This window comes from Limanda limanda, chromosome 11 (genome assembly GCF_963576545.1).
Source record: "Limanda limanda chromosome 11, fLimLim1.1, whole genome shotgun sequence".
Classification (NCBI taxonomy): Eukaryota; Metazoa; Chordata; class Actinopteri; order Pleuronectiformes; family Pleuronectidae; genus Limanda; species Limanda limanda.
In genome coordinates, this window is record NC_083646.1 from 14,479,843 (window position 1) to 14,507,794 (window position 27,952).

Here is a 27,952-nt window from a genome sequence, read left to right on the forward strand (position 1 = left end):
AACGTCCCTTCCTGCCGGCACACGTCATAGGGATTTAAGTGTTGGGGGCGGGGGTTTGAGCGTCTGACCCGCGCACAAGCCAATCAAAGGAGAGGATGGAGATACGGGGCGGGGCTATGGAGGGATTTCATCCAATCGTGGAGGAGAGAGGGGTTAACAGCTGAAGTTGGCTGCCACGTATTTAACTCTCCTGCCATGCATTTATCTGAAGACCAGTGTTTATTTTTGTTTTTTTAGAAACGCAGCGATTCTGCTTTTTTGTTACATTTACGAGTCAATAAGCTGAAGTGTATGAAAATGATTCTCCTCTCCATGCTGTCCACGCTGACCTCACTGTGGGTGGGGGTCTCTGGAGCGAAGCTGCCCGAGCCAGAGGTGAAAACTGAAGTTGTGCACAAACCGTTAATGTGTTTCCGCAAAACAAAGTATGGAGACATGCTCCTGGTTCACTACGAGGGATTCCTGGAGAGTAACGGCACCATGTTTCATTCCAGGTAAGACGAGAACAGATCAGGTAAGATAAGATAAGACAAGATAAGAGACAAGACAAGATAAGTTAAGTTAAGATACAAAAAGTTAAGATACGAGATAAGATAAGATAATCCTTATCAATATTACAGTAGCAAGAGTCAAAAATCGGCATTAGTAAGTAATCATAAGTAGCATGCAATGTAATGCATGCAAGAATAATAAAGTGTGGAAAATAATGATGCCACAGGGCTCTCCTACACAGCCCTATAAACTTATACATTTATAAACTTATAAACTTATAAACTCTTAAACTCAAAACAAACCAGCACTTCCGTCTGGAGTGGCAGATTTGCAGCTTTGCAGCTTTGCAGCTCAGTGTCTCCCATGTCTCTGTCTCTCCCTTCTACCAAAGGATCAATCAGCTAGCAGCTCTCACCTGCGCTGATTAATTGATTTATTCTCATATAATGCTGCATGTGTTTCTGTGCAATTAAACCACAGTCACTGGTTGTTAAAGATGTTTAAATATAGATTATATCTTATTGACAAAATCCTATCACATCTGTCACTATCTGTGTCAATAAGCGCTGATGCCCTCAGTATGTGTAATGTTGCTTACAAGCAATTAAACCAACTAACAAATGGTGAGAGGGTGAAACATAACCTTGCTGGAGGTAAAAAAAAGATAAAGAGCAGACTCACACAAAATGTTTACTGTATATTCGACTGTGCTTTCTCTAATTAAACTACAATGATGTTTTTCATTCCTGGCAGCTGGAAAGAAGGGGATAGAAATCCAGTGTGGTTCACTCTTGGGATCAAGGAAGTAATCAAAGGCTGGGATAAGGGTCTGAAGGACATGTGCACAGGAGAGCGCAGGAAGCTGACCGTCCCCCCATCTCTGGCATATGGCAAGGAAGGAAAAGGTACAGTAACATACACAATTGTTTTGTAAAAGCTGTGGTAGGTTAATCGACCATATTGTTTTTAATTAATGTTTTGATTCGTTTACAGGCAAGATCCCCTCAGGAAGCACTCTAATTTTTGACATTGAACTCATGGAGATTCGAAATGGTCCCAGGTCACACGACTCTTTTCGGGAGATGGATCTCAACGATGACTGGAAGCTCTCTAGAAGCGAGGTGGGAAACTCCTCTGTCCTGCTTTTCTTTGTGGGTTCACACTGCCGATATATTTGGCTGCTAACAGTGAACATTGTTTTTTGTCTGTCTGCACTTCAGGTGAAAGAGTACCTGCAGAAGGAGTTTGAGAAACACGGATATTCAGCTAACGACACGAATCATGAGGTGATGGTAGACGACATCTTCAAAAACGAGGATGAGGATAAAGATGGTTTCATATCTTCGAGGGAGTTCACCTACCAACACGACGAGCTCTGATGTCATCTTCCTTTTTTACACTAACAGAGTTTTCTTGTTTATTAAATTCCTCCTAAAAAAAGTCACATGAACGGGAGGATTGTGAATTTAGTTCAGGGCTGTTGTACGTGAACATTTTCAAGGCCTTGTGTTTTTACACCTTTGAACAGTATTGCCTTAGTTTTGTTTGTCCTTGAATGCATCTGCTCTGTTTTTGTCAAGTGTATGTAAAGCGACATCCATAATATATTTATTTCCGTTGTGCCTGCACTGATGATGTCACCTCTAAGTTACTTAGCTCGCAGTGTTTTTTTCATTTCATCAAATAAAAATAACTTGATAGTTGTCTGAACAATTCATCGGCTGGACAATTTGTCTGTGCTCTCAGAGATGGGGTGATATTTTCTGTGCATACCTCCATTCGTCACTAGTGGGCACTGTTGTTCTTTGCTTTTGTTTCATATTTACAAGTCCTCCATTGCCTAAAAACAGAGTCAATATGCTGTGAGTGTTCCCGTCTTTGAGCTTGTAAATGTCTCACTGTCTATGGCAGACCAAATTATCAAAATGAAAGCACAGCCACATAAACTGTTCGTTTTTATGAAAAAGTAATCATGAAGTTGCAAGTTGGACAGTATATGCTCGTATAAAAAGCTCCAGGCAGTTGCAATGATTAATATTAACAAATATCAAATGTCAAAATGAGCCTGAATCAAATAATTTCAATTAATTTCTTCAAATTATTGTAAATGGTTAATATCTAAATCTAGAGTGCATTGAGTAATAATTATATTACTTTAGTGTTATTCAAATTGTATATTATTTTGTAAAGAAACAGCCACATAAAAGGTATCCAAATGTAAAACTGTCTTAATGAAGCCAGAGTAGGAAACAAAGTAAAGATTTAAGACAGAAATTACTGACCAAGTTTTTTCAACTGCATTTCAAACATAACGCGAGTCAACAAAGCCAGTATTGGTTTGTCAGGATTTTAACTTGAGTTATACAAAGTGCTAACATCTCAAAATTAAACATTACCAACTGGAAACTATCTATTCTGCTGGCAGTCAAATACGTCTCATCCACTATAAGCTATAGAGAAGTAACCTGTTGCTCATTGGTTTATCACCCAGTGGATAGGCTACCTGATAGAATACTATGAAACTGCTGGTTACTTTATTTTATGACCTTAAACTACACCCAAATCAAATGACACTCTTCAATAACTGATGAGTTATTGTGATGACAGATGAGTAAGAAATAATAAATCATTGTTTTACAGTAATTTCCAGCTCATATATTCTTATCAAGACTGATTCATACCAGTATCACTCTCAAGAATGAGGAACAGATTTCTGTGTAGGCGACTATACTGTGTGAACACTGGTGCAACTATGTCTCCTTAAGAGCGCCACAGTTGCAGGTAGAACTGGACAAGTCGGAAGGTTACATACCAAGAGACAGACTGGATGAGGTATTCTGGGTAAACCACAGAAGAGGGATAACGCAATAGTAGTGACAAGATTTAAAGAAATGAGACAAGCACATACCTGTGATTCAGTGAGCCGCAGGCTACAACCAGTCAACACCAGCTCAGGGCCGGGCCTTCCTCTGACGGAAACTCTTCTACAGTATCACAGTAGAGTCAGCTCATGTGCAGCCACAGTTACATGCTGCAGCTGAATACCTCTCACCTCACCCTCCCCTTCCAAGCATGAAAGAGAACCTGGGGCAGTCTTCAGGTGTCATGAAAACTCAAAAGGTGTTAAGTTTGTCCAATCTGCAAATCTCCACCAAGGCCCACAGCCCCCTTAGATTCAACCAATCTGCACCAGACTTCACACACTCATAAATATCAGTTCACTCAATGTCCCAGATTGTTTTTTCACTAAGATCCATGAATTATTCTGTGGGAAATTAAAATGTTGATAAACTCCTTGCAATGTTAATGCAGAGATTCTTGCAGTTGAGTGTAGTCTGGTTTAAATTCAAACACACAGACGGGGGTGAACACAGGGAGGTGAGGAAACCGATGGTTACGTTCTCTTGTTTTGTATTTTTATGACATCAATTCAACAAACATCATTCTCAACAGTATATATTATTGTGACAGAACATGATGCAGAGTAAAAGACAAAAATAAACATCTTTACAAAATAAATCTTTACACTTGTTGCAAAAAAAGTGCTTCATGAGCCCCCAGGTGTCTCATCTGTCGTTTTTCTTATTAGCACACACAGGTAAAACATTGATCATCACATGATCCGATTTAATGTCCAATGAAAGGGTCAACGCCGTTTGATTGAAGTTTTAAGCAACGTCCCAACAAGAATCCGGATGTGCACACACGTCATGTGGAAACGTGAGCTGCTGCTGTGAAGCTTGGTTTACACAGCAACGGGCCGACACTGATTGACACTCTGCCCCGGGGGGGGGGGGGGGGCGGGACTTCATACAGCGCTGTCAGCTGGACTGAGTCTACACCAGGTAGGGACAGGGAACAGCACCAGAGACCGTTCAAAACACTGGATCATTCCCGAGTATAAAAAGTGATGGTCTTGGCTGCGCATGGAGACCTACAGTTACAAGACGATGTCGACACTAAACCCACTTCAACTAAAACAGTCATGCGAAAACGAAGCGTCTCGAGTCCAATCTGATTACAAACTATTCTGAAACTTCATTAGTATCAAGGTGGCTTGAGTTTCCTCTATGACAGAATAACTTATTGTCCTTCGTTTCTGTTCCTGCGAGCGCCACATGCCTCGCTCCTCAGAATAAGACGTCTTCATGCTCTATCATGAGCTGCACCACTAGTTTCTGCTGCCTCATGTGATTCAGGGTCGTCAAGGCGTTCTGCTCCGGCGGCTGCATGAGCGTCGGACCGAAGACGATCCCCAGGTTCTCAGAATTCATTAAGTTGTCCTTTTCGAACATTGTCACCCTGTAAAAATAGAAAAAAAAAAGATTTATTATTGTATTCAAGAAAAACAGAATACAAAATATTCAAAAGATTAGAACGCGTTTTTCCTTTTTCAGTTCTTGTGGTAATACTGTTTGAACTTGTTGGAGTGTTCCTGTGGCTTTTATCTCACATGACACAAAAGCAGGTTTCAATTTTTTTTTTAAATAAGCAGAATAATTTCCAAATTAATTTACTCAAGGTGACGAGGAGGAGATTAATCACCGTCACATTTTTGGGGATTTGCCCCGAAATACAGACATTCTGGGCAAGTGTTTGGAGAATCCTGCAACATGTTCTTTGAAACCATGCAAGAGAATTTATCTGGGTCATCTACCAGAAGGAATAACATGAATTGACAGATACCTCCTGAAAATTTTAGCTGTGGCTGCGAAAAAAAGCAAACACTGGTAAGTTGTTAACAGTTTGCGTACAGATTGAAGAGAGAGATGACGCTTAGATTGAAAGATGGACTCAATGGATTGTAAGAATAAGAAGGTTTGCTGGTGGCCTTCCTCCTCGTACTCACTGTTTAAGGTGTCTTTTAAATTTCATTCACTGTCCGTTTCCTACATGCATTTTTGTTTAGAGCTGGTTACAAATAAAGCCTTTGAGCCTTAATTCCGTAATATATATATATATGTGTGTTAGATAGAAGTCAATGGATGACACAGTGCTTTTTGCTGCTGCTGTACTTCACTGGTGTTTTCTTTTTGAATAAGATTGCACATTGAATAGGTCGATTTTTGTAACTTTTGCTTTTCATCCACAGATTATTAAACAGTCAGTGCTCAAGTGAGTAAGTGGGATTAATACAAAATTCATATCTATAAACAGATTGTGCATGTGAGTAAACAGGATCAGGAGACGAGGGACAACATTTTGGGGAATTCATATGCAGATAGCTGTAATTAGAGTTGAGCCAAAATGTTGCCTGGAGCTACAAAAAGTATCACAGCTTGTATTTTGTGTAGAGAAACATTCGAGTTGTGTGATAAAATAAACTAGTCGGTGTACGGTGTACAGAAGATTCATGGCCCAGATATTCCCTGTCTACATTGGAAGCCCCAAAATATTGGAACGTTGCCCCCAGAGGTTAATTCTTCATTAGACGATAGCCGATGGGCTCAGAGACTTACGTGTTTTCAATACAGTCAACAATCTATGACACGGTGGTTATTAGCTGGATCGATTCCTTTTCAAGATATTTTACAGACACAATGACAGAAATGGAGGATTCGAGTGTGATCCGACCTCTTGAGATGAGCCATCAGGTATCGCAGGGTCTCGTAGTGAGCTGGGGGGAGCTGCAGGAGAGCCTCGTGAACGGCCTCCAGTCTGGAGTCAGCGTTTGGAATTTCTACATCACATTAGCAAAATGATTACTATCAGAGCTGAGCGGAGGAGCACAGACGCAGTAATGGCATGAAATTGCAGCGAGAGCAGCTCTTACTTGCAGCCTGAATAAATGTGGAGTACAAGTCAAACGTAATGACTGGAATGGGGAGGTCTCTCAAGTAGAGCTTCAAAGCACCAGCGATGATGTTGATGTCTGCATAGGCATCGGCGCTGATGTCCGCCTTGTCCCCGTCTGTTGATGAGAAAGAATTAATTTGCGACTGACACGTCATTTTATATTTGGGTAAAATTTGAAATAAGAGCTGCATGTGAGTGTGTACTGTGTGTTACAGACACAACAAAGGGCTCTTTCTCACGCTGTTCTGCAGAGGAAACAAGCTCCTCATTTAAAAGTATGAACCCGTGACCTGAAACCTCAGAGACCTAGATCCCAGGGCTGAGAAATGTGACATTTACAAACCTCGGTCGAAGGAGAGTCTCACGTCCTCGACATGCTCAGAGAAGCCAGACACTCGGTACAGACCTTCAGAGATCAAACCTGTGGAGGAAAAGAGGGAAGCGTGTCTCAGTTTGTTTTTTTCTTACACCCCCCTCCCTACCACTCATGCTTCAAAATTCTTCTTTTCTCACAAAAATATCACATTTCTACTGCTCAAATTTGTATCTCCACCAAGGAAATTATGTTTTCATCCCCGTCCATTTGTAGTAAGCATGAATACACAAAACTACTGGTCGGATTGCTATGAAACTTGGTAAGACCCCGAACTGGGAAGGTTGTGGTTTGGCTCAGGGAAGAACCCATTGTATTTTGGTTTGGATCCGGATCAGAGGGCCGATCCAGCCAAATTCTCTTTCTTTAACATTGTGAGACAGTTTTTTTTCATTTTCACTGATTTCCCAGGGAATAATTCAGGGATCTTGTCTGAATAGAACATGCAGTATTAAGGGAACTGTTATCTCTGAGCGTGTGTAATTTGGTGCAGCTCGACTGAACTTCAGGGGACGGTTGTGCCCTGGGGGAGGTATGCACTCCACTGAGAATTCACAAATCAAGCTTTATGCTCTACTTTCCTCTCCTCTCTGTGAAGTGATTAATGGATTTTAAAGTGATTATCTGCATTGTACCTCTCAGCTCTATCTCCTGAATACACATGTCCACCACCATGGGTCGCGTCGTGTTGTGAGCTTTGACGAGCGTGGTCAGGTCACAGCTGAACACCTTCTTTATCCTGCGCAGGTCCGGCTGGCAGTCGCTGGGAACCAGTTTGGAGCATTGTTTGTGTACGTTCAGGCCGCAGTCTAGCAGAGCGAGGGATAAACAGACAGAGAGAGAGAGAGAGAGTGAGATCATCCTCTGGCTGATGATAACACGATCATCACAACAGGCTAAACACAGCAGCTTGAACCTGTTTCCCAGAGTCGGTGATGAACTGCACTGTCAGACTGCACTGACTCGGCTAAGCTGTCACGGTGCAATGCGCCAAAGGTAGATAACAGCAAACATGGCAGCGTGGGCGTGGGTTCTACGTGTAGTTGTAGTCACATGGAGCGAGCCGGAAAGCTGTCGGGAGCCAAGTGTGTGTAAGTGTGTGTGGGCTTGTGTGGCAGCACTGACAGCCTGCAATGTAGAATTTAAGGGAGCGACACATGTAGATACACGGTAAGATTGAAACTGTTCATCACAGAGAAGAGGATATTACCGACGGTCTGCTGATCCCGCTCCTCTCTCTCGAACGGAGTGCGGCGAGGACAAAGAAGTGTTTTCCTGTTTCTCATAGCACATGAGGTGTCTGATGATAGCAGTGTTTGCCTCTGGCTTGTCAGCATGGCAAATGTCTCAACAACAAACACTCTGTTCGGGAGAAAGCGGCCAAGTCCAGCAAAGTGCATGTTGACTTCAGGACTGTGGCTGTGCAACAGATGAATCTTGTGACCGGGTTCTGTCGCTATATTTCTTTAAATATTAAGTCACATATGATCTGTGTTTGACCTGCGTATGTTAGAACATGCACTTTGACGTAAATGCTGTCAGTGGAGGTCATTCCTTTGCACAGTGACCAATCGGTTTAAACATCTCGATGCCCTTCGCTATGGTACGACTATGATTAGTGTCTGGAGGGAAACAAGGGATGATATAACAAGGGGTGATAGCAGTCGTCCCTCTGTATCGATGAGTCACCAACAGCAGGATCTCAACTTGTTTGTCACAAAAAGGAAGAAAAGGAAAATACACACAAACAGGGAAATAAGTGAAGCACCATTGCAAATGGAAGAAAATTTCCAGAGGGATAACTCAAAATGCGTGACAGGACAGTGTTAGCCACGGATCATACACCACTTATGTAATTCATGACTTCCACGAATTTCTATGCGTGATCTGTATCGTGGAGTTTGGATGGTGGGAGTGGGGGGGTTACCTGAGCAGCGGACACCCTGGGCGATGAGGCCCCACATGAAGTTGGCACAGTACTCGCACCAGTGCGGCCCCCGAAAGGTGTGTACCTGGAGAAAGAGACAGCACGGGTTATTATGGGTGATACCATGTATTGCAAGTCACTGCTGTGTCTGCTCCTGAACGGGAAGAACCACCCTTCTGATGAACTGGAGAGAGATTAGGTCCTGATCTCGTGCTGCAGTGGATGGGACCCCTGGCCAAATGGGAGCATTTGTATATACAAGGCAGATTAAAGGATTTACTTTAATGTGTCTGGCATCTGCTCCTGGGCGATCGGATACATACAGGCAAGCCTGCGAGTCAAAACAACAGATGCCAAGTGTGACCCCTAAAACTACAGATAAGATGGTAAATGGGGCCACACCTGCACACGCACACACCTTCACTGGTACTCTGAATAGGTAGCAGTGGAGTGATGAGTGACGAGGGCATATGGCAGCTGGTGAGTGGAGGGTTTTTGTTCTTTTTTCAAAGGGGAAGCATGAAAAAAGCTGGGGGTCATAATAGCCTCTGCCTGTTAACTGAAACCCAAGATACAATTACAAGAATGTTGAGGCGCCCACAGGCAAAGAATCCCCAAATTCTCTTGTGTATATTTTAAGCACAATAGGGCTCTTATTGTGTGAGTCACTATATGCGATGCACTTAGCCATTTTTTTACAAAATCAGCCGTCAAAAACAAAAAGCTTTAAAATCGATGCTAATCAATGTGCTCCACTGTTAATGGATTGTTCCCCTCGGTGCATATGGGTGTCAGCTGCATGTGTTCTCATCACAACAAACTGTGGTCAATAACACATCTGAAACAAAACCTCTAATGCATCTGTCTAAAAGGTTTCTTTACCCAGAGATAACAGAAACCTGCTGAAAATGTATCTAAGTAAAGTTGTCACAAGCCATCAAAGTTTTCTAAATAAAAAATCTGCTCACCTTGAAGTTGTGGATCTTCTCGTAGAAGCACTGCTTCTCCGGTGTGTCTTTCAAGGCGCTCCGTCGCACCAGAGGTGAGGAGATCTGAGGACAGGAGGCCAACAGTTTAATAGGCTTCCACAGGAAAGTTCCCTTGCTCCCCAGTTTGACTCCCAGAGCCAAAGCCAGCAGCTCCTGCCGCTTCCGCTCCTGTTGTTTAGCCTTCTTGGTGATCAGGTCCCCCGCTGAACCTCCTCTGTGTTGGTCAGCCTCCATGCTGGACTGGTCTGGGTCCAACAGACTCTCCAGCTCCTCTGGGGAGAGACGCAGGGGGGAGACGTGGGCGCTGTGCAGCAGACGCTGCCGGCAACAGCCCAGCGCAGAGGCAGCGGCTCCACTCCACTCCCCTCTGACCCGGGAGGGCGACTGATGACAGCCAGCACGAGGTTGACTCTGCATCTGGTGTGAATCCTAGAGGCAGCGCAGAGCAAGAAGAGCAGGGGGAACAGGATCGGCTGTGGGGCGGCCAGAGGGCAGGAGTGTGCCTGGAACAATGGCCCTCTTTCACCCACCCAGAGGGGAAGAGAGAGAGAGAGGACAGGGTCTGTGATGAGGAGGGGCCAGGAGGTTGAGAGTGAGGGCGGTCGGGTGCTGTCAGGACCACTTCACACAGCTCAACAGCTCTGTAAAGCAGGATCAATAGTGCAGACGCCCTCTTTGTAGCAAAGAGCACACTCCCATTAGCCCACTGCCTTCTGGACAAACTCCACTTCTCTTAACTGGAGATAATGCTCCACTCCCAGCAGTCATCACTGGGTCTTCTAACCAGTTTGCTCTGCTGCTCTAAGGTGTGAGAGTCTGACAGAGCCGAGGCTGTGTCTTCGTTATTAAAACAACTTCCAGTCGGCCGGTGGAATTTGCAGCACTGCCACGCAGGCTGGATCTTCCAGACACTCCGACTGCAGACTCCTCACGCCAATCACAGCCATTCGTCTCAGAGGACCAGCACAACCAGACCATCAACTGGGATTGGGGGGGGGGGGGATTACTGCCATAATCCCCACACAGGGAGTAATCCCACAGTGCCCAAATCCAAGTAAAATCCAATTGGAAGCTCATTTGCAGGTCTGCAGCCACAGAGCAGTTTGCCAGCGGGGGGGGGCAGTTGCTATGTTCATGCTGAATTTGTAAACAACCAGTTAACCCTCACCATAAGGTTTGATGCTCCTCTAATTAATCACAAAGCTCGGTGACAACACCCAGATTACACATCCCGCTACAAAGTTGAGTAACAAAAACCAGTGAGGTTTTATCTCAAAGACGGTTATACAGAAGAGCCAAAGTTGAACATGCAAAGAATCACCAAAAATATAGAGTTGAACAGATTTATTTAACAGGCGGGAGAGGTCAGGCAGCCGGAGAGCGCTGGATTTGTGATGATAAAGAGCCGGAGCTGAAGCAGAGTGGTGAGGCGCAGAGCGGAAAGACCCCGAGGGCACCAACAAAGCTGGGATAAAATAAAAAGGATTGGCAGCCATACTGACACAGAAGCAGAGTAAAATACTGCCGTGAGCCTTTGGTGTACACCGGCCGTTTTCTATTTGTCTCCGACATCCGAGGGCAGCAGTAAAACCGTCCGACGGCAGAGAGTGACGGGACAGGTGAAGATATTTGTCATTGTGGTGGACATTCTTTGAAAAGACCTACACATACCATACCATACAATTCTGCTCCACGGCTACGTCTGAGGGGACAGACGAGGAATAGACCACTCTGTCTGTCTGAGATATTTTAGACATGCATGTAGAAGGGGGGGGGGACACGAAGGCTACGCGCTTTGTCTGGGGACAGATGGCTTCTTGTCTCTTAAAGAAGACAGTGGGAAGAAAGGACACAAAAGGTGGTCACACAACAAGCCCCTGCTTTCCTTTCAGTGGCTTGGACTCTTTTATTCCCCCCCCACCCCGAGGCTTTGTGAGCGCACAGCTGAGCGGACTTGGTTGTGAACGAGTGCTTGGAATCATGGGAAAGCAGCACAGTGGGCACTGACACAGAGGGACAGCAGGGTACAACTCTACCACGTCCCAAACAATCAGGCCTAACAGCATCTCGGACAAATGGGAAAAATAGACAAACAGTGACGGCTACGGCAGGCGAAGATATCCATGACTCCAAAGAACGGAGGAAATTGTGCGAAAGGAACTCTGAAATTAAATACCCTCAATTTAAATGTCAGGAAAAGTGCACTTACAACGCTGCGTGATGAGCAGTTGTATATTTTATATCTGAGGATCTTTAAAAGCAGTTTCTGCCTTTTTATAGCCTGAAGCTCTGAAGAGAGAACAGGTTATTATCTTAACAAACAGCAGCACAAACTTTCTTTGGAAACCTTTTCCGGGGCAGGCGAGTAAACCTGTCCGTCGAGATCCCCACTCACATCAAGATTCAGATTGAACCAGAGTGCGAGTGTCAGGAGGAATGTGGCCGAGGTTCTTTTTGGCCACCGAGCGAATTCCAGCACATACAAGGAAAAAAGGGAACTCAGGAAGTTGATCTACAGGTCGCGTCAAGTCCTCCCTCTCACCTTCTGGGAGTATTTTAATTACACAAGAATTTGCAGTCATGGCAATGCGGAGGAATCAACCCAACACCGAGTAAACACGTGTGCATGCTCACGATACAGTGAAGCCACTGTGGCTGTAATGGCTGCGGGCGCGGCTGTGTAATCGGTAAACATGAAGTTCAAACAGCAGCCGCATCAAGGTCGGGTCTCTGCTTCTTCTCTTCACTTTGGCAGAAAAACGGTTTTCCTCTCCCTCTTTTCTTCAGTGACTGGCAGGTGGGGAGTCGGCCATCATCACATCCGTCACTGACTCGGATCCTCATTTGTAATAATTCGGCCGGAGGAATACGAGGACAGTTTTCAAAAAAGGCCCGAGATAAGTCGCAATGTGACATTTAGAGAAAAGCTGATTTATTTGCCAAACGGTCTGAAGTTGTTTCAGGATGGATTAGCATGACATTTGATGGAAGGACGCGGTGCTGGTCAGGGGAAAAACTCATAACATTTAGCTGTGGATCTGGATCAGGAAGCGGATCAAGGATTTTTTTATCTCTTTTTTAAAATTTTGCTTTTACAGTAATTTATACAAATGTATGTGTGAATCTTGATTAAAAAAAAAAATCATATTTAGACATATTTGGTTTGGATAAGTATTTGTGCAGATCCAAATGAAAATCTGGGTCTTTATTTATTTATTTATTTATTATTTAAAGTGGTTTAATAGTACGATTGTTCTCAGCTGTTGACTGACATCAATGTGGAGCTGAGAAACGTAATGCGACCGAACAAAACTTGCTTTAATTCAAGGGGACTATTTAATGTTGGTGAGTGACATTCTAGTTTCCAACACAGCAACACTACTTGACACTGTTCAATAAAGCGCTGTGTGTTAAGCGGACCTAGGTCAAGTCTGTGTGCAGCTAAGGGAAGCTCTCTGCTCCAGAGGCTTCCTCGTGGTCGGCAGCAGCATCTCTAACACTGAGCTTATTTAAAACCCCAAAGAGTCAATGGACGACTGACAGACGAACGACCATCAGGTCAAAAGTGATGCATTAACGGCTCATGTCTGGAGTTAGAGGGGCCACACTGAAGGCTGATGATATAAATACTGCAACCGATGCTGCTGCTGCTGCTGACAGCTCTGTCATGTGTCTGTCACTGGCTGACTGACAAACTATAGGGAGACATTTTGAAGACAAAGAATTCCTTGAGCGATAAATCTCGTCATCAAGCCGAGAGACGCGTTAAAGTCGCAGCTCAGGAAGCAGGAAAGACCGAGAAAATATTGGTGTCAGTCATTAAAAAGAGCTCAGCAGTGATTCAAGGAGCCAGGAGCCAAGTTAAGATTGCCACCTAGTGGAGGGATACTTCAAGTTTCTCTCCCTTGTTCCTTGTGACATTTCCTTGTTCCTCGTCCATAAATCATTCACAGGCTCTAATCTGACAACAGCTCACGAGTGAGAATGAATACAATGCGCAGTGTGTTTCACCTTAGACCATTGTGTCTGATATGCAAGGCAGGCAGAGCAAAGTCCCAGTCCCCTCGGTCATCATTACCTTTCAGAGGAGGCAATGAAGCATGGCGGCAGTGAACACACCCAGAGGCAACAGCGATAATGTACGTCTCGCTCTCAGGACAAAGTGTCCTCTCAGAAACGCTGTCATCCCACTGGAAGTGGAATGGAAATGATCAGTAGCAAGGCAGTAGATCAGAACCCTGGTATTAGTGTCTGTGGAGAGGCCTGGAAGATAATGAGCACTCACTAAGATAATGAGAAACCTGACGACTCAACCTAAATTTTGCTTCCATTATTCTCTATTCCCTATAATATTATCTTAAAAATCATTACATTACAATTACTATTGATTTAAATTGTACAAGGTTAATATTCTATCGATGACAGAACAGATTTTTCTGACTCAGCTTGAACAAAGAGCAGGTCTGTGATGCCCAGTCTTGCTCAAGCAGTGGAAAGTTGCAACATGACAAACAGTCTTCTGGCAGGCGTCTCATGTGCAAACAGAAGCAGGTGTGGGTGCGAGGAGAAGAGCTGAAGCTGGAACCGCGGGAATCTGAGCACAAGCAGGATATATATTTGAGAGTGAGCATAGGGTTTCCAGTGAGAGGGAAATAGGAACGTAAAATCAAGTCCTGCACTCAAACTGAAAGACCACTCTCTTGGAAAAAGATTGAAAAAATCCCATATTCTTTTCATTACCTTAGTGCAAAAAAACACTCAATATAAAATAAAGGTGAGAATATATATTTTATATATGTCATAAAGCTCACCCTCTCGTCTTTCTGGAAGGTGACCCTGCGTGGCTCCGTGCGCCCGCGGCTCAGCCTGTGCACCATCTTGTCCTTGAGCAGCGAGGTGTAACCCAGGTGCTCGTAGATGGGGTTGGTGGTCATCTTGGCGATGTACTCCGCCGCCTTGGTCTCGATGTAGAGGGTGATGAGGGCGTCGGTCACCAGGTCGTGGACCGACTCAAACCTCTTCTCCCCGACAAAGTGCTTCCCGTCGTAGAACAGGCGGTAGTTGAGGGTCTGGTGCCCGAACCTGCAGGATTTGAGACACATGGGTGACGAGGTGATTGAGAGCAGAGGGAGAGGAGAGGATTACAGGTGGAAGTGGAGTGAAAGTGAATGAGGTGGAGATGGAGCGAGCTGTGGGCTGCTGATGGAGGCGACCTTTAGAGAACCCTGTGCTGCATACTAGTGAGTAGTGGGAGAAAAAATTGATTCTGTTCAGTATCGCGATAGTTTGTGCCTGTGATTATATCGATACTGTAGCACAAAGTAGTGCAATTTTTTTTTTTTTAATACTTTATTTACAATTATATATGTAACAGCCCCTGGCTGGCAAACCATGACAAGGAGAGTTTCAGAGTTTAAAAGATACCTAGTGTGTATGCGGAAGGGATGTTCTCCACTGCAGGAGATATAGTAACGGCCCAGAGGAGCACTTTAACATCTGAGCAGGTTGACCAACTCCTTTTTCTGAACAAAAATGCCAATATTCCCAAATGAATTTAACATTTTTGGTCATGACCTTGCAGCCAACTGGACTGGACTCTAGTAGTACACATTTGTTTATTTTTCTCAATTTGATTGAAGCTCTAGGTTACTCTTAATTATATGATTATTCTCAGGTTTATGTTTCTCTACTATGCCTGCCTGATGTTACTGTATTGTATTTAAATAAATGTAAGTTATGTGCTGGGAGCTCAGCGTTCATGTGAGAGGTCTCCTATTCAGAAAATAATTACAAAGGTCTTGTGTCCTGAATGTTCAAGGACAAAGTTTTTGCACTACCCTTTCTTAGTTTTTGCACTTCAGTTAATGTGTAGAAGACAATGTTGTTCACAGAATTAAATGTGACATTTGAAGTGAGTTGAGCAGTCTTATTTTCCTGATTTTTTGTAATGCCTTTGAATAATATGGGGGACAAGAATCGCAATATATGGCAGAATCGAATCGCAATACTTGCAGTATCGCAATATATCGCAGGATCGCAATACTATTGAATCGTGGCCCAAATATCGCAATACTATTGAATTGTCACATTTTTGGCAATTCCCACCCCTACTGCATACTGATGTGTCCGTACCTCAAGGCCAAGGTGTGCGTCCCCGGCTGTCTCTGGCTCTCCCTGATGAGGTAAGCGCCCTCCACTCCCGCCAGCAGCTCATCTGCATACTCCCGAGAGATCAAGCCATGAAATCTGTGCCCAAAAAAAATTATACATAGAGGGTATAACTCTTCCTCCCGTGTGAATATGTCCTCACAAAGACAAAGAATTACATTGTGGATGTTAAGCTCAGGCACTAATTCAGAGTATCGAGACAAAGCAGACACATAAAACACACATCTGCCAAATTTAACCTCAACCACATCTGATGCCAGGCAATAATGGTGGATAACATCCACCACTGCACAGCCATGTTTGAAAAGAAGTCACGAGAAACGATGACGTTGATTGAGTTACTACTCACTCTCTGCCGTAGTATTTGGGTCGGGTCTCCATCTGCAAACCAGAAGAAGAAGAAATATTGGCTGGAACCTCGGAGACATGAAAGCTCAATTAAACGGCTTCGCCAAACTGTTATTACAGCCCTGTCTTTTGAAAGATAGAGGAGTCGACACCACAGAACAGATTATCTGCAGCCATGCCCCCACGTCTATTCACGGCTACCAAACCATGAAGCCAAATCAAAGGGTGCACAGACGAATAAGAGGCGACGTGAGAGAGAAATAAAAAATGGCTGATGGATGGCCAGCTGCGAACAATTCATATTTAGTGTGTTAGTGTGTCACGCCGGGGCGCGTGCAGCGTGTCTGCGTTGCAAATCTTTGCGGCGGCATATGGCGAACAAACATTTCTCATTTCCAACATGACGTAAAACAACATCAGGCGGCATTAAGATTCCGACGTGAGAATAATGGACTATAAACAATTTAATTATCTATACTCCCTCTTTATTGTTCACAAAGACAGTGTGTGAAACCGCTGCAGAGGTCCCACGTAAAGTCTCAGAGAAGTCACAGTTATGATCATCGTGGTTTTTATGGGGGACACTTCGGTGATATGTCAAACATCATTTTGTACTTTGAATTAATGAGAAGCTAATCTCACTCAGCCAGCGCACGGCTTTCACTCCGCTCATCAAAGCGTGGCAGGACTGGAAATGGGATGAGACATGCATCATTTCTGGTCGACTTTACAATGGAAGACTTGGAGCGAGGGCACCAACAAGTAGAGGAACTGGTTCCAATAGTTTTATATCCACAGAGCCAAGGGAACAAGGGCCGCGCTGCCTAAAACTCGTTTTCGCTTAATAGGGCAAATACCAAGATAAGAATGTTCACATTATATGTCACATTATTATTCCAGTGGTGGGATGTAAGGAGGTACATTTACTTGATAACTCTACTTGAGTACATTTTTCATGTATCTGTACTTTACTTAAGTAGATCTCTTCTCATCTTATACTTTGCATTTTACTCAACAGCGAATATCTTGACTCTCTACTCTTACAATGTGCTGATACATGTTCACATTGTTTTTCCACATTGTTTGTTCACAAGTAATCTCTGGTTCACTGATCCAATCAGAGCGGGCAGGTAACATTAGACCCCGCCTCCTCCTCCAGCAGCAGCAGCAGCATCACTGGTGAAGAAACACCTCAACTGGATTAAGAGGAGGCCACAATGATGTAATAGGATGCATGAGGCAATAGGCTACACTCTGCAGGTACTTGTACTAATTTCACTGCTACACCTATTTTACTCAAGTAGAACATTTTATGTGGTACTTTTACTTTACTAAAGTGCAATTGTTTATTTTTACTTTTATTTAAGTAAAATGTTTGAGTTCTTCTTCTACCACTGAATATTTATTTAAGTTTAAAGACTGAGTGAAGGTTTTAAACTCTTATTTATGGGCACAGAATGACAACACTTATACATTAAATGGATATACATTTTACTTTTGTTATATTGCTACTGATGAAAAAACACCAGATCAAATAAACAACTAACCACTTGCTGATCTTTTTTGAGAAAGACAAAAACTTGTCCTGCACTTTTCACCACAACGTCCTCCTAAATAAATAAAGCCATCTAAACCACGCTGCCATGCCTTGACTTTCTAACACTAGCATAGGACTGAATTTAAACAATTGTTCCTGAGGTGTGGGAGGTCCGAGCGGCAGCGAGTCACTCCCTGAAGGTTCCTGGCCGGTCTGGCTTCCAGCTGCCAGGCTCAATCATTTCCTGGTGAATGTTTTTTGCAGGCTCAAACCTGAGAGGGAGAACTGCAAGCTGTAGTCTGGCCGTAGTCTGGCCGACTGCGTTTTAAAAGGCAAAGGGTGAGAAACCTTTGTCGTTAAAAGGAAATAAATGAGTCTAGCAGGTGGTTCTGTTTGTTAAAGTGCCTGCTGGTTGAAATAATCGTAAAAAACCTTCACAGGCTGGTGCTTGAATCTTCATTGTTACATGGGTTCTTGTGTGTTTGTTTAATTATTTCAAATCATTAACAGTCACTGGTTGACTAAACTGATGAATGAGTATTATAACATCTTTTTAACTGCAGAGGTAGAATGTGGGACAAAGGCAGCTTCCATCTCACTAAATATGAAACTAAACTAAATCGGAAACCAATTTCAGCCTCATACAGTGTTCTATTGTGTAAAGCTTTATAAATGCACTGACCTCCTGAGGACACGTGATCCTCTTTGGTCTCGGGGCTTCCTGCTGGAGCTGGTACACTGGAGGAGAAATATACACACGTGTTATTTAAGGCCTTCCTCCCCTCTGAGGTGCATACGCAGTTTAGTGCAAGTTGTAATTATACACATAACAGCCTCAACACACACTTACAGATGGAGGAGACTCACTGCTGCAGTGCACAGGACTATACTGGACACGGCTTTAATCCAGCTCCTGACTGCAGCTTTTTTAGGTAGAAATGGAGCGATTGGCTCGGATATGCAAGACTCAGCAGTCTGTGGTTTACATGACAGGAGCCGTGCAGTACATCTGTAATCCGTCTGTGTGAATTAAGATCTCCTTTTAACACTGTAACAAAAGTCCTTGCACTTACATATACATATATGATGTGTTTCTGTGTCTTTAATCTACTTAAAGTAATGAATTAAATCAGTGGAGCAAAGCGAACACAGAACTAAGGGATGTGCTGCAGGCGGAATGATCCCCACAAACACCTCACTCGCCTCACAGAATTAGTATGTTACAATAAGTGATTAAAAAGGGAGCGAAGCCAAAACACTTCTGCTGTTTCCGCTGTTTCCCCCGAGAACTGGACGTCTGTAGGAAATACAGAAACAAGACCACAACAGAGGAGTCAGTGGTCGACTCCCAGTGTGGTTTCTTTCTTCAGAGCCAATTGGTCATCCTATGTGTGTCCAGAGCTGGAGTTTCGCTTACGGTCACATTTTCAAACCAGACTCTGTTTAAATATCCAGCAATTATAACAGTTTTAACTGTTTTATAGCGTAATGCACTTCCTGCTAGATGTTTGGTGTTTAATGCCTTGTGTCCTTTTCACCAACAACAACCCGTCCCATAGAAAATAAATCACTGTGTGCGATTTAGCTGTGTGTTTTCGAGTCAGATACTGCAGGTAGGAGGAACGAGGATCCTGACTGTGTAAAATGTCCTGGATCCTGACATTCTCCCGTTTTGTCAGGCTGACTCGAGCTGAGCAGAGCGAGATCTGGACCTCGTCCATTCCTGTGACACAGTGAGCTCTAAAAATACCTCGGCAGAGAAGTCAGGAGAAGATGGGCCACGAGAAATGTCACTGCAGAAAAAGTGCGTACAAATATAAAAAGCTATGAAGTGCGACTGGTTTAAACAAAACGTTATCACTCTGAGGACAGAGGCAGCTTCTTTGTGCTTCACCGAAATGCATCACATATATTGTGAAGTGTCTCCATGCTTCCTCCCACATGGCAAAAACCCAGTATAATGAGGTGGGTGTTGTGAGGACCCCATTTCAGCTGAGCCGCTTTGCAGGCAGAAAATCCTGTTTTCCTGCAGGATGGTAACCTATTTTACTCAGAGAGCAGGGATCTGCTGCTTTACCTTTGTGCATTCTGTGAATGTGATGAGCGGGGGCGGATGTGTTTGAGCGTTTGCCTTTTGTGCATGTGTGTGTGTCGCCGTCTGGATCCTGCAGTGTGTCTAATTGTACTATGCACACAACGAAACCCTAAGTATAGAAACATTTTTTATTTATAGGCCATAAACAAATGTGCTGTTAATAAAAGAAACTACACTAGAGGCCAACGCCAGGTTAAAAAATTCATAATCAGCAGATAAAAGGAATGAATTACTCACGGTAGGACTTCCATATGGGCGGCTGGTAATCCTCAGGGTCTGTAAAACACAAAAATAAAGCAGGTCTGTGTTATGAACTCACGCTGGTTTTAAATAGACTGTGCCCTGCTTTCTCTCATTATAATCTCAATTTCTATCTCTGCTCCCACTGGACACGTGAGCGCCTCACCGTGCTTGTGTCACCCTTGTTTATCCCCGTTATAATTATGCCTGTGTCTTCACAATGGGCTGCTGCCACTTAAGTTGCACCACTGAATACATCTCTAATCCATGTCTCTGCTTCAAGGGCAATCGATGCAGGCGTCCACTTGTTTCGCTGAGCGTCACGTCGGCGTTCACCTGATCTATATCACCTGCCGGCAGCAGGATCCCGAGAAACACAACATCCCCATCCTGGGATAAGAATACTAATTCACCAATTACAATTAAGGGAAGTAAACACAATTTACATCCCGGCACTAACAGCAAGACGCTTCCTCTGGGAAATATAGCGGCTGATTTATGATTATGTGAACACATTCCTGGAATACATGATGGAGCGTGCTACTACAGTATATTAGCTTAAAAAGAGAAGGAGAGGTGATAAGGTAAATGTTCTGTGGCTGCAGCGTAATTTACTCCATCACCTCCTCGGTGGAGTAATGACTTGTAATAAAATGTGTCACTAAATGAGTCAAAAGTATGGACAAAGTGTGCGGCTGCGCTACACTGCCAGTGATGTCATAAAACAACCGGTGCTTAATATGACACAAAGGGTGAAACGTGTTTTTACTCACAATATAATAATGACGGTGATGCTAAAAGTTTTTCCACAAAAGGTCCGACTTAATTGTACATAAAGATGGACGACATGACTGCAGTATGGGTCACAAACCCAGCCTCCTCTATCTTAGTGAATGGGACATGGACTAAACTAAAACGTCAAAGAACAGGTAAAGTCATCTGTTTCTAAATGCAACTTTGGTTTTACATATTTGAATGTATATTTGATGCTATAAAACGACTGACTTGTGATCAGCCTAGTGAATCTACCATTGAGACCTCGACACCGCGGCTCTATTCCTCTATTCTAATCTAGTGAGATTATAGTGGGAGAAGGTGGAGACATGTTGTTCATTTTTATGTACAGTGTCTTTTCCTAAAGCTTTTATTCACATCTCACTCCCTGTATTGAAAAAGGGCCATGAGTTGCAGTTAAAAGCTTTGGAGAGGACTAACAAATTGGACCATGAGTTTTTTAGGCTACGGTTTCCAAGGTCAAGAATGAACCTTAGAAGATAATGAGCTAAACAAACTTGTTTCACACGGTGAAAATAATTTGGTGGTATTAACTGTATTCAGCAGTTTCCTAGCAGGTCCTGGCCCATTTACAGACAGATTTTTATTGCATATTTAAAGGTTACTGCATGTGCTGCATGCTCAGTATGTCAGCATGATAATGGTGCTGTGCAGCTACAACAGGCCGATGATGCCTCCGGCCAAATGCAAAAAATAGCTGCAATGATAGTCAAAGCTTCATCAGCTTCTCAGATCTTAACCGTGATTAACTCTCTTTCATCACACTCCCTCCGCCGCTGCTGAAAGATCCAGCTGACTGTGTGAATGATGAATCATGTTGATCCAGAAGATACATGTCGTTAATTTTAAACATTCCTTTGCACTCAGCGGTTCATTGGCACCACACCCCTCTGGACATAAAACACACCTGAGCACGGAGAGGGATGGATTCAATGGGAACTAGTGAGTACTTATTGCATGTGGGCACTGACGTACAGGCAGAGACAACTGTCAAAGAAGCCCGGAGAAAGTGTTAAACCTGTAACATTAAAATAACTCTGTTTATTCTTGTTCTTTTCCATTTGTTTATGTGATGACACTTTAAGTGCAGGCAGAGTATTTGCTTCATGCAGTTGTTTCAGCTCACTACAGAGTTGGAGTGGAGGCTGTTTGGAAAATTATTAAAACTAGGTCACGGCCAATGTGGGTTTTGAGGAGGGCTACACCGGTTTGAATGGCACTCATACCCCCCCTCCAGGCCCAACAGTCTCCTCCAATTCAAACAAGCTTCACCAAACTGCACAAACTCATAGACGTCAGTCCCCTGTTGTACCTGATGATGAATAATTATCTGGCAAAACAGGGAAAATGTTGAAAATCTCGCAACACTGAAGAAAGCGTGAAACAAAATCCCGGATCTAAAAATTTGAATGGGTTCTAGGGTATGATTGCCGACTATCAAACAAACAAACAAAAGCCAATGAAAACAAAACTTCTTTGGCAGAAGTAAAAAGGTAAATGATAGATAGATGACAAAGGATTGTAACTGAGGCTTGACATGCTTCAGTTTAAGCAGAAACCTTATAATAAATATAGTAAATAATAAGAAAACACACATACAAACAGATATATAGTTATTGAACGAAGAAAATAAACATATTTTTTAACGTAATATGTAAACATCAATGCACATCTTTTCTGAATTCTTCATTCTTTGAAATAAAAGTTTTCATATCAAAAGAAATAAAGCTTGGTTTGAAAGGTTCATATCTGACAATTTGCATTGTCCCACCAATCAATCTGGTTTAAATTCAAAAAGACAAGCTAGGTGCATATATAATCATAAGCTGAATAATTATGCAAATTGTGAAAAAGGCAGCTCAATTGGGACGTGGAGTTTTTAAAAGGGTAAACATTTGCTCTACAGCCCTCCACAGAACGTCTACCTTCAAACTCATCTTTATATCCCTCAGGCTGTTTGCTGATGTGTGGCCAAGCTGCCCTGGAAAATGTATTGTCTTAATACTCAGGCTTTGTCACTGTGTGTTGCAGTGGCAACAGTCTGAGAGATTTATTGCACTGCAGCTTGTTTAAAGAAAGTGAATTCGTCTGGTCGGCTGCCAAATATTCTCTTTTCAATCTGATTCTTTTTAATGATGAATGGTATTTCAGTCTGGAAATCTGCGGCGGCTTATAGCGGCACACGCTTGCACAAGCACACACACACACACACAAACACACACACACACACACACACACACACACACACACACACACACACACACACACACACACACACACACACACACACACACACACACACACATTGAGCTACACTGTGTACAGCCGCATTCCACCAAACACACATATACACATGTAGGAATCTGAGGAACATCAAAAAGAATTTCTAAGTAGCTCAGAGTTTGTGTGGAGCCTGATGATCAGGAGGCATTTCAAATTCTGGAGCAGCCAGGAGGCTCTTCTCTCCCCCCTGGAAGAAAGTGCTATTAATTGTGTTGCCCTCCATTACGCACCAGTCAGAGACATTCAATAAAATAATTACCGGGGGCTGTTTGCTTTGGTGACAAAGGGAATAGGAGATGAATGAAAATGAAGACTTTTATCCCCTGAGATAACGTCTGCATCCACAGTCTGGGCACAAGCAAAATAAAAAGGATTCCACTCCAGCTTGTAACACAGCGGCGTGCATGTGTAACGGGTGCACGGCTGACGACAACTCAACAAGCTCAGAGTGTTTCATGCAGAGAGGAAGAACAGGACACAGGTATTTTAAAACTAGGCTGTTTTCACTGTGTCACCTTGTTCAACTTAAAGGTTTATAAGAGTGGAAACGTGCCAGCGTCTCCTCATGAAAGAATCAGTGAGGTCGTGTGTGCCATGTTTCCATGGTGTGTGTGCACCTGCTCATCTATGTTGGAGTCGGGGTGAATGAGTTCATCCCTCGGGCTGAGGGTGAGTGAGTTTGTGTTCTTTGTTTCTGCTCTTCTGGTGACACTGATCCCGAGGGTCACTCTCATCATGAACATGACAAAGTAACAAAGATGAAGATAATGAAGGTGACTAAATTGGTAATAATGTGCTGCACCCCACCCAGGCATTTATATCCATTATCTATATCACCGGATAAACACGTCACCAGCGGATTGCAGGGTCAACATGCGGAGACAAACCACCATCACAGTTTCGGTCAATTTAGAGTTTTCAAATAAACAAACCCCGATATGCATGTCCTTGTTCTGTGGGAGGAAGTCGCAGGAAGCCGGAGAAACCAAAAAAACGCTTCACCTCCCGACTTTACTGGATAATCTTGTTCTATGTTCTGTTCAAACCGAAGAAATTCACAAGGGTGAAAAAATGCTGAGTTCACAGTCCTGTGAGAAGCATTTTAACGTGACCTCACCTCACAACACCTTTACGGTTTAGATGAGTCAACACTGATTTGTCTGTAAATGTCAGTACTTAACCGTTGTTTGTCCATTACCAATATCTTCCCTCCTCAGCCCATCCCAGCCCAAAGAGACCATCCCTCCATCAGATGTGCCACTAATCCTTTGAGGGACGCATGGGGGCTGGAGCCGATCCCAGCCGCCATCGGGGGAGATGCAGGATGCTACCTGAACAGGTCACCAGCCCATCGCAGAGCCAACATACAGAGACACACAATATTCACACTCACAATATGGTCAATTTAGTGTGAATGTCTTCACTTCACCCAATTCCAATCTGTATGACTGGACTTTGCAGAGAAAACTCACCAAGACACGGGGAGAACATACAAACTCACACTCCCGTTGAAAGGCCCAGGCCGAACCAGGATCCGAACCGGGACACCCCTCATCCTGGACCAAATAATGGGAGTTGTCTTATGTCTATACATGATTTGGCCGTAAAATGAAAATACACGTTCACTTATATAATTTATATACAGATATAGCACATTCTGGAGTAGAGCCACTGATACATGTATCACAAACATTTCCTCACAAACACACACACTCAGTGGGATGCAGCAGATCTGCAGCAGAGAGACCATCTGTGTATTACACCGGTCCAAAACAAGCGGGCTGCCAGAGTACTACTAGTACTGACCAGATAGTATGTGACAGGTATGAGGGCGCCTCTGTGAAGTGCTGCATGGCTGGGCTGTACACACCCAGGGAAACTGCAGGATCTGCTGTTTACAAAAAAACTGTGGGTGAGTTCTGACATTTCCTTGTGTCACTGAAGGAGGCTGTTGTTGTAATTAATGGGCTGGTTTACTTCAGGGACTAAGTGGCTCCCTCTCTGCTGCTGTAAAACATGCAGATAATTTTAGTAAGCCATCGTACATGACACAAATCCCTGCCTACATGATTTACACTGGTGAGGACATGAAAGTAATGGAAGGAATTTGAGGTGAAACGCAGCGTTTTGCCAGAAACATGTGCAGGATGGTGTCGAGCCGACCGCCTCTCTCTCTGTAACACACGCCTGTAATTCTGGCCAATTTAGTCATTTCAGGCCCGGAGCAGAAGGCATACTTTCATGCTGTATCCCTCAATTTATTTTCAAAGCTTTATTTCCTGGAGCCGTTTAGAAAATGGTACGCTGCTGCTGGTACAGTCCCATGCCCAGCCGTGCCAGGAATGTGTAAAAATCTCCCTGATCTAGACGAACGGCCAGAAAAATATCTTTCCAGTGAAAAGAGGAGTTTGCAAAACATAATGTAAGCTGCAATCATGTTGCAATCTTCTCAATTTGTCTGTCATTTCTGCCTTAAAACTAAATTAGAGCTCTTCAAAGCACGTGTATAATGCAGGTCACACGCTATATAAAGCAGTATGGGAACATATAATTTTGGATAATTCACAGGGAGGACAGTGACATCACCTTTATCGCAACAAACAGAAAAGTTAAATGAACTTAAATTACACAGTGTCCACGGAACAGCCTCAAAACCTAGACAACTGCATAGACTTCTGATTAGAAGCAGCAGAAACGACTTCACCGTGAGCCCTGTGTTTGCAGCCAGAGCAGACGACCTAATACGGAGCAGGAATTGAGCCTTGATGCGTTTTTGAGTCAAATGCCTCATAGACAAGATTATTCAAATGTTGCGTCTGACTGCCAAAGAGCTCGGCATGAAAATAATAATACCCTTGTGACAACCCCTCCATCCCTGGCAGCAGCGCAGCTTGTAACCTCTGATAATTATATTGAGAGCCCCACAGTAATGACAGCCCTCCGATGCCACAGAGAGAAAAGACTTTCCTCTTAAAGCATCAGCGGTCAAACAGTAAAACCCGCTGCTTTCTGCAATGCACACATGAGATAATGCTTTGTGAGGCATGCGGTCACCACGGGCTATATCAGCTTGAAAGAGACTCTCCGTCCCTCCCATTGGGCCGTACCTTGGGAAATGTGACTCTGCTGCGTGGGATGCAGGGAGAGAACCAAAGTCAAACAAACATTCTATATCCTATAAAACGTCCCACATCCTCAACGTGCTGGGATCAATTTTAACTGTTGTTGGGTCAAGAGTGGGAAAAGTATCACATTATGCATATTCTGTGGATATCATTTTCTGGGGTAGAAAGTGAAAAATTGGTGGAAATGATGAATAAAAACTTAAGTGCTGAGCTTGGTATTATAAAATCACACACAGACATAACGGATTATGCACTTGCCAGCCTCTTAGCCAAAACCTTAACCCTCACAACTAAATGCCTAGTTTTAACCTTAACCCTAACCTTAACCCTAAACCTAATTCTCACCTTAACCTTAAAACGAGTCTGAACCCTTAAAAAGCCCTTTGAAATTAATGAGGACCGGTCAAAATGTCATCACTTTCCAAAAATGTCCTGGGGTCTACACTCAAAATGGTCCTCACAAATATACAAGTAAAAGTACCCGCTGTATCTCACAAACCCATGCCTCTGGTTGCTGGGGGGGCTTCAAACAGAGCAGTGATGGTGGAGTTTGTACTTTAAAACCCTGGCAAACATGAGCTGAGCGTTCCACTCATAGGATGGGATGTACACAGACACAGGGTTGCTCTTTCAGTCTGGGCTTGTTTGAACAGCTGCTAACCCACTTTCTGTTCCCATTACTGGGGAAATACAAAACTGGAAATGAAATTTTAACAGCCACATTAGATACTTATCAATTAACTATACCTCATTACGTGCAAAGGGTATCAGATTTGGAGTCTCATGCACACTGGGTTACATCACAATATCATTTTCCCCAGTCCGTTGCTGCTGCTGCTGCTGCTGTTTTTTGGGAAATAAATGGTAGACTACTCAGGCCAAAGATAATCCTTAAAGCCAGCCAAGTGCAAAGTCAATAAGGGAATTATGGAGATGATTGGCCATCTAATGACAACATCCAAAAAACCCTATACGTCACACTGAGTGCATCCCACAACCTTATAATCCAGCTGAGCAAAGGCATCCTCTCCCAGCTCCAAACGTTTCCACCACTCAGTCAAAACACATGGGGATGTTTTTCATACCCATACATCCCACAGCACAGCAGTCACATGGAGCTACTCTAATGTTTGTTTAATGGCACATGGGAGATGCAGATGGAGACATGTAAAGATGCCACATAACCTGGTACGCAACATAATTATGAATAGGATTATGATGATTATGATGATTGTTATGATTATTATTATGATTATGATGATTATGATGATTATGATGATTATTATGATTATTATTATTGTGTCTCAGTCTAGCCTGGATGTGGGTCATGTGAATTCTCACCAGAGGACACAGATGAACCCGAGAGGCTGGAGTTGCTGGAAGCTGCCATCAGCCCCGGTTCCACGGCTCGGTCACTCCCGTGTCCCCGCCGGCGCCTCCATGTCCCTCGCGTCCCAATGTGCCTTCACCCCCCGACGGCTGGCGACCCGGTGGACCACCAGCCCCTATATCATGCCTCGTCCCGACCGGGATCCGAACCGTCTTCAACCCGCAGATCCGCTCCGGTACCGCTCCTCGCCGTGCGCCCTGGTCCTGACAGGCTGCGGGGATGTGCTGCCTGGATCCGGGTCTTCTCCAGCGCGTTTCCCCCTCACAGTGGGTGTGTGGGTCTGGAGAAGTGTGCCATGCAGACACCAGCTATGGTTTCCATGTGCCACTTTCAGGGGGTTGTAATAAACACACCACACCGCAGCGTGGACGCGCCTTCTTAAAGTGAAAGTTTG

General features: G+C 43.8%; 2 protein-coding genes across 2 annotated transcripts; one reads left to right on the plus strand and one right to left on the minus strand.

Annotated features, from left to right (window-relative positions):
• The first annotated feature begins 156 nt into the window (after positions 1 to 156).
• Positions 157 to 2,022, plus strand: fkbp14 (FKBP prolyl isomerase 14). Its single transcript, XM_061081493.1, has 4 exons — positions 157 to 494; positions 1,246 to 1,397; positions 1,486 to 1,613; positions 1,713 to 2,022. Exons 1-4 carry the CDS (start codon positions 292 to 294, stop codon positions 1,869 to 1,871), a joined length of 642 nt encoding a protein of 213 aa, XP_060937476.1. The 5' UTR covers positions 157 to 291; the 3' UTR covers positions 1,872 to 2,022.
• A 2,283-nt stretch (positions 2,023 to 4,305) lies between these two features.
• Positions 4,306 to 27,871, minus strand: chn2 (chimerin 2). Its single transcript, XM_061081465.1, has 13 exons — positions 27,510 to 27,871; positions 19,963 to 20,001; positions 18,313 to 18,368; positions 16,095 to 16,126; positions 15,710 to 15,823; positions 14,389 to 14,659; positions 9,557 to 9,640; positions 8,589 to 8,673; positions 7,297 to 7,470; positions 6,632 to 6,709; positions 6,266 to 6,403; positions 6,067 to 6,172; positions 4,306 to 4,794 (listed from the first exon to the last, which is right to left on the minus strand). Exons 1-13 carry the CDS (start codon positions 27,556 to 27,558, stop codon positions 4,623 to 4,625), a joined length of 1,398 nt encoding a protein of 465 aa, XP_060937448.1. The 5' UTR covers positions 27,559 to 27,871; the 3' UTR covers positions 4,306 to 4,622.
• Between the last annotated feature and the right edge of the window lie 81 nt (positions 27,872 to 27,952).

What these genes read in the sequence shown, in the direction of transcription:
- chn2 (XM_061081465.1), bottom strand. Translation starts at nt 27,558, where the DNA reads ATGGCAGCTTCCAGCAACTCCAGCCTCTCGGGTTCATCTGTGTCCTCT. An exon ending in AGAAGATCCACAACTTCAAG is followed by an intron (nt 8,674 to 9,556) that starts GTGAGCAGATTT and finishes CTCTTTCTCCAG; the next exon opens with GTACACACCTTTCGGGGGCC. An exon ending in CACATTTATTCAGGCTGCAA is followed by an intron (nt 6,173 to 6,265) that starts GTAAGAGCTGCT and finishes AATGTGATGTAG; the next exon opens with AAATTCCAAACGCTGACTCC.
- fkbp14 (XM_061081493.1), top strand. Translation starts at nt 292, where the DNA reads ATGAAAATGATTCTCCTCTCCATGCTGTCCACGCTGACCTCACTGTGG. An exon ending in ATATGGCAAGGAAGGAAAAG is followed by an intron (nt 1,398 to 1,485) that starts GTACAGTAACAT and finishes ATTCGTTTACAG; the next exon opens with GCAAGATCCCCTCAGGAAGC. An exon ending in GGAAGCTCTCTAGAAGCGAG is followed by an intron (nt 1,614 to 1,712) that starts GTGGGAAACTCC and finishes TCTGCACTTCAG; the next exon opens with GTGAAAGAGTACCTGCAGAA.